Raw genomic sequence first — 12,280 nt, forward strand, 5'->3', positions numbered from 1 at the left:
ATTAATAAATAAATATTAAATACAGGGGATAAATTAAAAACATTATAACAAATTATATATATTTTTTTCAATAAATCTAACAAAATTCCAGCTTTTTTATTTTTTGTTTTTAACAAGGTTTTTGAGTTTTGTCTAAAATAATAAACAGGGTTTACAGTATTTAAAAAAAAAAATGCTAACAAAAATGAGGTATTAATCAAAAAAACATATTTTTTACCATCTTCTTCATAGTTTCCATATTTAATATCTATAAAGGACAGGTTCAAATCAACCATATTTCCCTCTTTTAACCATAATTGCACTTTTTCCCAGAAGACACTAGAATATTTGCAAGCAAAACAAATATGCTCTGTATTATCTGGAGAAGAATTACAAAATTTACATAATATCATTTCAAAGTTAAATCTAAGCTTTATAAACTCCCCAGAAGGATAAATATCATATAAGATTTTAAAGTGAGTTTCTGTAATTTTGGGTTGAACTGGAAATTTTAAATAGGAGGTTCTGAATGAATTTGTGAGGAGCGCGCATCCCAACCTGCTGGTGTGACGTCATGCAAGGGACCGAGTTCCCTCATCGAGAGCGCGCGTGGAGTCAGCTGCATTCGTCACGGAGAGACGCACATTCCTTCGTGAGTTAAATGAACCCGAGAAAATAGAAAAGAAGATGTTATTTGATCTGCACATACTCTGCTTCGTGTGTGTATTCGCCTGACACATTTACACGAGAGGGAAAAGAAAAGAAAGCGTTATGGGGTTTCTTCTAGGCAGAAGTTTCTCAGCGATGTTGCGCTTTTTGGCTCCGCTGCTCGTCGGATTGTTTTCACAGTCACTCACAGTGACAACAACTGGTAAGATTTGTGCTTTCCTTAAAGTTACTGTGCAGGATCTAAAAGCAACTGATTCAACATCCCTAAAAAGGTTATTGTTCAGAAAGTCTTCATGAAACTTGTGCATGGGATGAGATTTGAAAAATGGTATTTTGCTTTGTTTGTGTCATATGGAATCGATTTACGCGCAGGATATTTAGGTGTAATAAAGTTTTAACACACAAAAAAGTGTTTTTCTACACCAAACCTTGTTTGTTGTAGTTGCTACGTATACAGAACCAAATTAAATATTGAAGCAAGTAATAATCTAAAACTTATTGACATTATTATTAATATGGCATATTTTCAGACATCTCAGACAGTGATATTCTTTCAAAACAGATATAAAATTTTTGGATTTTAGAGGATTACTGAACCACAGGAATTATTTCTGTAAGAGCTTGTTATACAGTATAGTTGAATTTTTTTCCCTTAAAATATCAAAAATAAAAACTTAATGACAAAACCAAAAGTTTATTTTATGAATAGGTTTGATAAACTGACAAACATTATCATTCATATACAACACTCTAAAAAATGCTGGGTTGAAAATGGACAAACACAGATGTTTTAACCCTGCGATTGGGTTGTTTTAACCCTGTGATTGGGTTGTTTTAACACAGTGATTGGGTTGTTTTAACACAGTGATTGGGTTGTTTTAACCCTGCGATTGGGTTGTTTTTAACACAGCGATTGGGTTGTTTTAATCCTGCGATTGGGTTGTTTTAATCCTGCGATTGGGTTGTTTTAATCCTGCGATTGGGTTGTTTTAACCCTGCGATTGGGTTGTTTTAACCCTGCGATTGGGTTGTTTTAACCCTGCGATTGGATTGTTTTAATGCAGTGATTGGGTTGTTTTAACACAGTGATTGGGTTGTTTTAACACAGTGATTGGGTTGTTTTAACCCTGCGATTGGGTTGTTTTAATCCTGCGATTGGGTTGTTTTAACCCTGCGATTGGGTTGTTTTAACGCAGCGATTGGGTTGTTTTAACGCAGCGATTGGGTTGTTTTAACGCAGCGATTGGGTTGTTTTAACACAGCGATTGGGTTGTTTTAACCCTGCGATTGGGTTGTTTTAACACAGTGATTGGGTTGTTTTAACACAGTGATTGGGTTGTGGGCAATTCCACGCAAAGGTCATCTTTACCATGAAAAAAAAAAGTTTTAACCAAAAGAACAAAACCCTTTTTAAATTGTCCATTTAGGTCTGTAATATACTGTATTAATGTGCTCTAACAGAAATTTTAAGAAAATTGCCTTGTTTATCCACAATATATGTGGTAAGCAACAATGCTTAAATTAAATTTTCAACCAACCATATTTCATGCTTTCAAAAAAGGGATCAAAGACCCCATTTTTTAAACTTTATTTTAGCAGTAAGCATTGTGTAGAAAGATGGAGGCATGCCTGAGAAATAAATACACTCATTTAGTCATAACAGCACTGCCTGATGAATTTATAAGAGCTAGAATAAAGAGGTCAGGACGCTTCAGAACTCTGTCACGTCCGTAACGTTTTAAAGATTAAGTTTATGTCATATAACAATTATAAATGCAAATAACTTGAAACTTTATATGCAAAGCTAAATTATGTTTATGCTTATTAGGATCAACAATTCATTTCACTACGTTGCTCTGAACAACCATAATAAGCGTTACGGACGTGACCGTTACGGACGCTTCATATTAAATCCTATGAGTTTGCTTCTTTATATTGCTATCATCTGTTTCAGGCTTACCATATCAGAACATATCCAATAATCGCAATACTCTTTGTGCTTTGTTAGTTTTAATATGAAAAAGGTTTAACTTTCAAATTCAGTCGATTTTATAACAAAATTTAAACAATAGATGTCGCTCTTTAATAGCCTACGGCGCGTGACAGATTAGCTACTGCAGCGCCTGTAAGCGGCGGATCAGGTGCACATGAACCGATCTTCTCTTCCTCTTGCCAGAGAACGAAATATGAACATCAAAAGGTAGGCCTATATGATACAGTACAACTTATAGAAGAGCATTGTGTCTCATAGGACACTTCCCTCGAGAATTGGGATGTCGCGTTACCGGTTGGTTAAAAATGAATAGCCTAGCCTATATTGATCACAATCCGCGCGATCAAGCTGACAAAATGAAAATAATAAGATTGCAATAATTTTGACTTGAAATAAAGTTTGATCATTTTGACTCAAGACTCCGCTTTAAACTCTGAAAACTAGACGAAAAACCGTGTGGTCATTTAGACACAAAACATAAAACTGACATGATTGCGATTGGCAATAGTGTCAATCGGTTCACCTGACTGTGGGGAAAACATGCGATTTTAAACTGCTTTATGATAAACATAAATATTTGTCAATGTATTTTAGCAAGCAGTTCTGTAAGAAGGAAAATCATGGTCTCTAAATTGATTCTTGAACAACGCACATGCTGGTCAACATGAGAAATAGGTCTAATCCATAACCTTTTGCACTACAGAGTATAACGTTACATTTGTATAAAGTTTAGTAAAAACTTGATAAATTGTGGAGTCTTACCATACTGGTATCCCAGATTTCAGTATTTGGTGGTTTAAATGCTTGCTTGAGGTCTCTGTGAAAGTTTTAAAGCAGTTTTAAACCAAGTCTTTTGTGCCGCTTTCAGACCGGTCACATCCGTAACGGAAAACTGTCACATCCGTAACATTGTTTTTTCCTCATTAATGCGAACATGAAAAATTAAATAAAATTATTATTTTATGCTCTGTGGAGAGCCAACCCTTCTTCATTCAGTGGGCAGTATTACTTTTGGTTTGCTCAATGTAATTCACAGAATTCTTAAAAAATATGTTGTCACCCAAATCTTAGTGACTTTTTTTGTCACGTCCGTAACGCTGTATATTTCCCTCATCTAAAATATAAAACAGTTGAATAGACTGACATTTTTCTAATGTCTGGACTCCTTTAGTAAGGGATTATGAATATATAAATAGACGGTTCAATATGTTACTATTAAATGCATTCTTTGAGCGTTTATATTTCAAGTTTTGACTCCAAATGTCACGTCCATAACGCTGGAATTGCCCTTGTTTTAACCCTGTGATTGGGTTGTTTTAACCCTGCGATTGGGTTGTTTTAACCCTGCGATTGGGTTGTTTTAACCCTGCGATTGGGTTGTTTTAACACAGTGATTGGGTTGTTTTAACCCTGCGATTGGGTTGTTTTAACGCAGTGATTGGGTTGTTTTAACGCAGTGATTGGGTTGTTTTAACGCATTGATTGGGTTGTTTTAACGCAGAGATTGGGTTGTTTTAACGCAGAGATTGGGTTGTTTTAACGCAGAGATTGGGTTGTTTTAACGCAGAGATTGGGTTGTTTTAACACAGTGATTGGGTTGTTTTAACCCTGCGATTGGGTTGTTTTTAACACAGCGATTGGGTTGTTTTTAACACAGCGATTGGGTTGTTTTAATCCTGCGATTGGGTTGTTTTAATCCTGCGATTGGGTTGTTTTAATCCTGCGATCGGGTTGTTTTAACCCTGCGATTGGGTTGTTTTAACCCTGCGATTGGGTTGTTTTAACCCTGCGATTGGATTGTTTTAATGCAGTGATTGGGTTGTTTTAACCCTGTGATTGGGTTGTTTTAATCCTGCGATTGGGTTGTTTTAACCCTGCGATTGGGTTGTTTTAATGCAGTGATTGGTTTGTTTTAACGCAGCGATTGGGTTGTTTTAACACAGCGATTGGGTTGTTTTAACACAGCGATTGGGTTGTTTTAACACAGCGATTGGGTTGTTTTAACACAGCGATTGGGTTGTTTTAACACAGCGATTGGGTTGTTTTAACCCTGCGATTGGGTTGTTTTAACTCTGCGATTGGGTTGTTTTAACCCTGCGATTGGGTTGTTTTAACCCTGCGATTGGGTTGTTTTAACCCTGCGATTGGGTTGTTTTAACCCTGCGATTGGGTTGTTTTAATGCAGTGATTGGGTTGTTTTAATCCTGCGATTGGGTTGTTTTAACGCAGCGATTGGGTTGTTTTAACCCTGCGATTGGGTTGTTTTAATGGAGCGAATGGGGTTGTTTTAACCCTGCGATTGGGTTGTTTTAACCCTGCGATTGGGTTGTTTTAACACAGCGATTGGGTTGTTTTAACCCTGCGATTGGGTTGTTTTAACCCTGCGATTGGGTTGTTTTAATGGAGCGAATGGGGTTGTTTTAACCCTGCGATTGGGTTGTTTTAACCCTGCGATTGGGTTGTTTTAACACAGCGATTGGGTTGTTTTAACCCTGCGATTGGGTTGTTTTAACCCTGCGATTGGGTTGTTTTAATCCTGTGATTGGGTTGTTTTAACACAGCGATTGGGTTGTTTTAACACAGCGATTGGGTTGTTTTAACCCTGCGATTGGGTTGTTTTAATGCAGTGATTGGGTTGTTTTAACGCAGTGATTGGGTTGTTTTAACGCAGCGATTGGGTTGTTTTAACGCAGCGATTGGGTTGTTTTAATCCTGCGATTGGGTTGTTTTAACCCTGCGATTGGGTTGTTTTAACCCTGCGATTGGGTTGTTTTAACCCTGCGATTGGGTTGTTTTAACCCTGCGATTGGGTTGTTTTAACGCAGTGATTGGGTTGTTTTAACGCATTGATTGGGTTGTTTTAACGCAGAGATTGGGTTGTTTTAACGCAGAGATTGGGTTGTTTTAACGCAGAGATTGGGTTGTTTTAACCCTGCGATTGGGTTGTTTTAACCCTGCGATTGGGTTGTTTTAACACAGCGAATGAGTTGTTTTAACCCTGCGATTGGGTTGTTTTAACCCTGCGATTGGGTTGTTTTAACCCTGCGATTGGGTTGTTTTAACACAGCGAATGAGTTGTTTTAACCCTGCGATTGGGTTGTTTTAACCCTGCGATTGGGTTGTTTTAATGCAGTGATTGGGTTGTTTTAATCCTGCGATTGGGTTGTTTTAACCCTGCGATTGGGTTGTTTTAACCCTGCGATTGGGTTGTTTTAATGCAGTGATTGGGTTGTTTTAATCCTGCGATTGGGTTGTTTTAACCCTGCGATTGGGTTGTTTTAACCCTGCGATTGGGTTGTTTTAATGCAGTGATTGGGTTGTTTTAATCCTGCGATTGGGTTGTTTTAACCCTGCGATTGGGTTGTTTTAATGCAGCGATTGGATTGTTTTAACACAGCGATTGGGTTGTTTTAGCCCTGCGATTGGGTTGTTTTAACCCTGCGATTGGGTTGTTTTAACACAGCGAATGGGGTTGTTTTAACCCTGCGATTGGGTTGTTTTAACACAGTGATTGGGTTGTTTTAACCCTGCGATTGGGTTGTTTTAACCCTGCGATTGGGTTGTTTTAACTCTGCGATTGGGTTGTTTTAATGCAGTGATTGGATTGTTTTAATGCAGTGATTGGGTTGTTTTAACCCTGCGATTGGGTTGTTTTAACACAGCGAATGAGTTGTTTTAACCCTGCGATTGGGTTGTTTTAACCCTGCGATTGGGTTGTTTTAATGCAGTGATTGGGTTGTTTTAATCCTGCGATTGGGTTGTTTTAACCCTGCGATTGGGTTGTTTTAATGCAGTGATTGGGTTGTTTTAATGCAGTGATTGGGTTGTTTTAATCCTGCGATTGGGTTGTTTTAACCCTGCGATTGGGTTGTTTTAACCCTGCGATTGGGTTGTTTTAATGCAGTGATTGGGTTGTTTTAATCCTGCGATTGGGTTGTTTTAACCCTGCGATTGGGTTGTTTTAATGCAGTGATTGGGTTGTTTTAATGCAGTGATTGGGTTGTTTTAACCCTGCGATTGGGTTGTTTTAACCCTGCGATTGGGTTGTTTTAACACAGCGAATGGGGTTGTTTTAACCCTGCGATTGGGTTGTTTTAACACAGTGATTGGGTTGTTTTAACCCTGCGATTGGGTTGTTTTAACCCTGCGATTGGGTTGTTTTAACCCTGCGATTGGGTTGTTTTAACTCTGCGATTGGGTTTTTTTAATGCAGTGATTGGATTGTTTTAATGCAGTGATTGGGTTGTTTTAACTCTGCGATTGGGTTGTTTTAATGCAGTGATTGGATTGTTTTAATGCAGTGATTGGATTGTTTTAATGCAGTGATTGGGTTGTTTTAACCCTGCGATTGGGTTGTTTTAACACAGCGAATGAGTTGTTTTAACCCTGCGATTGGGTTGTTTTAACCCTGCGATTGGGTTGTTTTAACCCTGCGATTGGGTTGTTTTAACCCTGCGATTGGGTTGTTTTAACCCTGCGATTGGGTTGTTTTAACACAGCGATTGGGTTGTTTTAACACAGCGATTGGGTTGTTTTAACACAGCGATTGGGTTGTTTTAACCCTGCGATTGGGTTGTTTTAACCCTGCGATTGGGTTGTTTTAACCCTGCGATTGGGTTGTTTTAACCCTGCGATTGGGTTGTTTTAACCCTGCGAATGGGTTGTTTTAACCCTGCGATTGGGTTGTTTTAACCCTGCGATTGGGTTGTTTTAACCCTGCGATTGGGTTGTTTTAACCCTGCGATTGGGTTGTTTTAACCCTGCGATTGGGTTGTTTTAACCCTGCGATTGGGTTGTTTTAACCCTGCGATTGGGTTGTTTTAACCCTGCGATTGGGTTGTTTTAACCCTGCGATTGGGTTGTTTTAACCCTGCGATTGGGTTGTTTTAACCCTGCGATTGGGTTGTTTTAACCCTGCGATTGGGTTGTTTTAACCCTGCGATTGGGTTGTTTTAACCCTGCGATTGGGTTGTTTTAACCCTGCGATTGGGTTGTTTTAACCCTGCGATTGGGTTGTTTTAACCCTGCGATTGGGTTGTTTTAACCCTGCGATTGGGTTGTTTTAACCCTGCGATTGGGTTGTTTTAACACAGCGAATGAGTTGTTTTAACACAGCGATTGGGTTGTTTTAACACAGCGAATGAGTTGTTTTAACCCTGCGATTGGGTTGTTTTAACACAGCGAATGGGTTGTTTTCACCCTGCGATTGGGTTGTTTTAACACAGCGAATGAGTTGTTTTCACCCTGCGATTGGGTTGTTTTAACACAGCGAATGAGTTGTTTTAACACAGCGATTGGGTTTTAACACAGCGATTGGGTTGTTTTAACCCTGCGATTGGGTTGTTTTAATGCAGCAAATGGGGTTGTTTTAACACAGCGAATGAGTTGTTTTAACCCTGCGATTGGGTTGTTTTAACACTGCGATTGGGTTGTTTTAACACAGCGAATGAGTTGTTTTAACCCTGTGATTGGGTTGTTTTAACACAGCAAATGAGTTGTTTTAACACAGCGATTGGGTTGTTTTAACCCTGCGATTGGGTTGTTTTAACCCTGCGATTGGGTTGTTTTAACACAGCGATTGGGTTGTTTTAACCCAGCGATTGGGTTGTTTTAACCCTGCGATTGGGTTGTTTTAACCCAGTTATTGGGTTAAATGTTTGCCCAACCTGCTGGGTAGTTTTATTTAACTCAGCTATTTAAAAATGACTGTATTGTGTGCTTAAAATGAACCCAAAGTATATTGGAAATTAACATTTATTAAGATATTTAATAAACAAACATTTATGAATAAGTTTAATGGATAATAATTAAATAATAAACATTTATTAAATTGCCTATAAATAAATGTTTACCTTTTGATTATTATTGTTGCCTCTAGTATAGTAATTATATGTCTGATAACATATAGTAACTATATATATATATATATATATATATATATATATATATATATATATATATATATATATATATATATATATATATATATATATATTAGTCATTAATCAATAGTTGGGTTAAATAAAACTGCCCAGCTGGTTGGGCAAACAGTTAACCCAACCGCTGGGTTTGTCCAGCATTTTTTAGAGTGAAACGGTAGCAGAACATTTGGGCATTTATTAAAAAGATTATAACACAGGCAAGTAAATGTAGTTTGAAGTATGATTTTTATAATATAGAAATCTATATTTATTAAAAAATAAACTTTTCATGCTTGATTATGTATCTGAAATCTCATCAGTTTGGAGAAATCCCATCAAGATTTGGAATTTCCTATAAAACCTGAACCAGTTTATAATATTCTCTAATAAACAAGTGGAAGTGCTTAGTGTTAAAATTTAATTACTAGTGCATTAGTTTCATTCTAGCTCTTGTAACTTGGCAGAGTTGAATGACAAACAAAATAGATTTCTATCACGAAAGCATTAGCTAATCTACACAGCAACCAATCATTTAATTGTGCACAGGAATTGTGCAATACAAGTTGAATGTAGTTTCATGAATCATGTTGTAATAGTATATATATGAGTCTCTCTCAATAAGAGCTGTGTACGTTTCCTTTGATAACAGATTCCTTTAGAGAAAGAATTTCCCTTTTGCTCCTGGAGAACCGGATGCTGGTTTCCCACTGCATTTCTGAAGCAGTGCCAGCTCTGAGTCACTCAATAGAATAAATGTAAATAACAAGGATTTTCCTTGCTGTACATCATATATCATGGAACTGAATGATTACATATGGGTCATTGACAAATAAGGTTTTTAAAAGTGTAAAAAAATAATGGAGATATTAATTTTTGAAGTTTTATTAAGTGTTAACAATGAGATTATGTGGTTTTTATAACCAATTAACACTGATTTTGACATTTTTTACAAGATGGACAAAATTTGTCACCCAAAAAGTCATTCGGTTTCACCAAAATTTCAGTTTTACCGAATGATGATATTTTCAATCAATGCTAACAGGCTGATATCTATCAAAAGAACAATCAAACATTTTATATTTAGTACAAGTTTTTAAAATATTACAACATTTTCCATGTTTTATAGCGGTTGATGTTTCGGGACATGCGTATGATCAAGAGAAAACATGAATTTATCAAATAGTTAAGAGAGAGTTAGTTACTTTGCTTCACGACCATGTGGTCCTTTGCAGGTGTCTGAATGATGTCACATCCTGTCACATGATATTGACCACATGACTTGATCCAAAATGGTCCCTTTATATTGGTTACTCTGAATGACATCAATGAAATTCATTTTTCCGGACATTCTTTCTCATAACAAAGCAACGACTTCTACACATAATTTTAATATCATTTTGCACTATGTTGATATATGATGATATAAAATCATGCCAGAATAAAAAATATATACATTTATTACATTTTAAGATATTTTAAATCACAAATGAACGGTTAAACTGACTTTTTGACACTTCAAAATCTTTAAAATATCTTTATATGAAGCAAAATATAATTAAAACCTTTTGGATTCAATAAAAGAGATCTAGTTGTACTACCTTACATACTTTGGATGTCATATCTTTGTTTTTTATTTTTATTATTAAGGCCTTTGGACAAAAAATGGCCCGTCATGTCATCGACCCATATACGTATTTGCTTTATAATTCAAAAGATGCGTGGTAATACCATGGTCAAGTCGCCTTTATTTAAACAGCACTTTATGCAATCTAGATTGTTTCAAAGCAGCTTTACAGTGATAAACAAGATCAAAACAGAATTCAAATAAATAAAAACAGCGGCAAGCGTCCTGCAAGCATTTGAACTAATAGAAAAATGTTAACTTTTATATATAGAAAAAATAGATTGCGCTAGATATAATATTAGAAGCTAGATTAATAAACAAAATATTTATTAATACATTTAAATATAAGCGTATTTAGTTTCAGTAAATATTGACGAAACCTCTGATCTCCTCAAACAGCTGCCAGTTGGAAACATCCTCTCGCTGTCGTCCACCATGGAGGTTCACCTCATTGGATGAGACAGGGCCGTTCTTTCCGTCCAACGCAAGCATCGGAGCCGGTGATTGTCCCAGCACGAGCCTCCAGTGTACACCTCTCACAGGAGGAGATCCAGAAGCTGCGCTTCAAACCCACAGTGGGCACAATCCAGCGGTCAGAGGGGTCAGAGGTCACATTTAATTGCTCAATAGACATCAATAATGTGAGCCAGGCTCAGGACCTGAATATTCTGTGGTATAAGAATGGTAAAGAAATCCCTGATGGCATGCAGACGCACATCTACATACTTCGGACTTACATGTTGCTGTCCAGTATTAGGTAAGATGACGTAGTTACAACTCAAAGTTACAACCAATATCTGTCTGATTATGTTTGGAGATAACTGGCATTGGCAGGTTAACAAATGTTCTTGAGTTAGTCAACTAATGGCTTTGTCTTTGGATAATTGTGAATTTGAATGTTGCATTGGTTATAATGTAATCTTTCAAATTAATACATGTAAATAAAGTCTTATTGTTTGTTTAAGTTCAGCAATATTATGCATGTCGCAATTGCAATAGCCTATGCATAAAATATCTGCACTATATTAGTTATCAGCCAGCTTTCTCTTTGGAAAAAGTCAACTACCAAGGGTAAAAATTCATGCAACACGTTTTTTTGGGACTCCAAAGCTGTCAATTTGTTTTGTAAAAAATGTATTTATTTCCTTTTGACATCATCTTTCAGCATTAAAAGTGTCCAGAGAGCAGATGCTGGAGAATATCACTGCAGGCTTAGTGTCAGTAACAAGATCATTGAGTCAAATCCCATCATTTTAGAGGTGGAAGGTAAGCAAACCTGCAACCCGGCGACACAGACATTTGCTTATGCATTTTAGACGTTTGATGTTTTTGCACATTCTACTCAAATCCAGGTCTGCCGACCTTCACGGTACACCCGAGCAACGTGAACATCACGAGAAACACTCCTTTCAGGTTGACCTGTGAGGCGGTCGGTCCCCCGAACCCTGTAACTATTAAGTGGCTTCGAAACGGCGAGAGATTCGAAGAAGGCAACGAGTCTTCCAGCACCATCACTGTTGAAGGTGAGAACATGTGGGCTTGTCCTCAGCACTGTTTCTTTAATTTAGCTGTACATTGAAATGCTTTAGTTTTTACAAAGGGGGGATATGTAGGAATTTTCATATATAAATATGTTTTTATTGCCAATGTGTAACAAAACTTAAAAAACGAGACCTTCCCTGACTTCCTTGGTCGTCTATGAAAGCATTTAGACTTATTTTTATGTGATGGATGTTATGGGACGTTTTTTCCAGGAAAATCAAAAAGATTATGCGCGTTTATGCGCGGTCCTTCGTTATAACAATAGCTTAGAGATGGAGTTCGCTAACGTAAACAAACACGCAGCACAAACTAAAATAAAAGTTTGATGTTTCACAGTAACAATGTTTATTTTAAACAATGTTTTGTTAATTTGGAACGATTCAACGAGGTCAACATCAATGACACATTAAATAAATGCTTATACAATGTTCGGGATAAAGCCGAAAGAGTCATTAATGTCATTGTGCCGTGCAAAGACAAGGGATTAATTAAAATTATAGTCTCACACAGACAGATCTATATAGTCTCAAATAGGGATTAATCGCGATTCAT

The 12,280-nt window shown here is 36.9% G+C and overlaps 1 protein-coding gene across 1 annotated transcript in view; it reads left to right on the forward strand.

Moving 5' to 3' along the window:
• The first annotated feature begins 612 nt into the window (after nt 1-612).
• The window catches only part of mertka (c-mer proto-oncogene tyrosine kinase a), a 46,794-nt gene continuing 35,126 nt past the window's right edge, over nt 613-12,280 (forward strand). Inside the window, exons 1-4 of the mRNA XM_067385601.1 lie at nt 613-850; nt 10,586-10,943; nt 11,352-11,452; nt 11,539-11,709. Of these exons, the coding sequence (XP_067241702.1) occupies nt 751-850; nt 10,586-10,943; nt 11,352-11,452; nt 11,539-11,709 (730 nt within the window). The 5' untranslated portion in view covers nt 613-750. The remainder of the gene's footprint in view (nt 851-10,585; nt 10,944-11,351; nt 11,453-11,538; nt 11,710-12,280) is intronic.

Source organism: Chanodichthys erythropterus, chromosome 5 (genome assembly GCF_024489055.1).
Source record: "Chanodichthys erythropterus isolate Z2021 chromosome 5, ASM2448905v1, whole genome shotgun sequence".
NCBI classification, from domain to species: Eukaryota; Metazoa; Chordata; class Actinopteri; order Cypriniformes; family Xenocyprididae; genus Chanodichthys; species Chanodichthys erythropterus.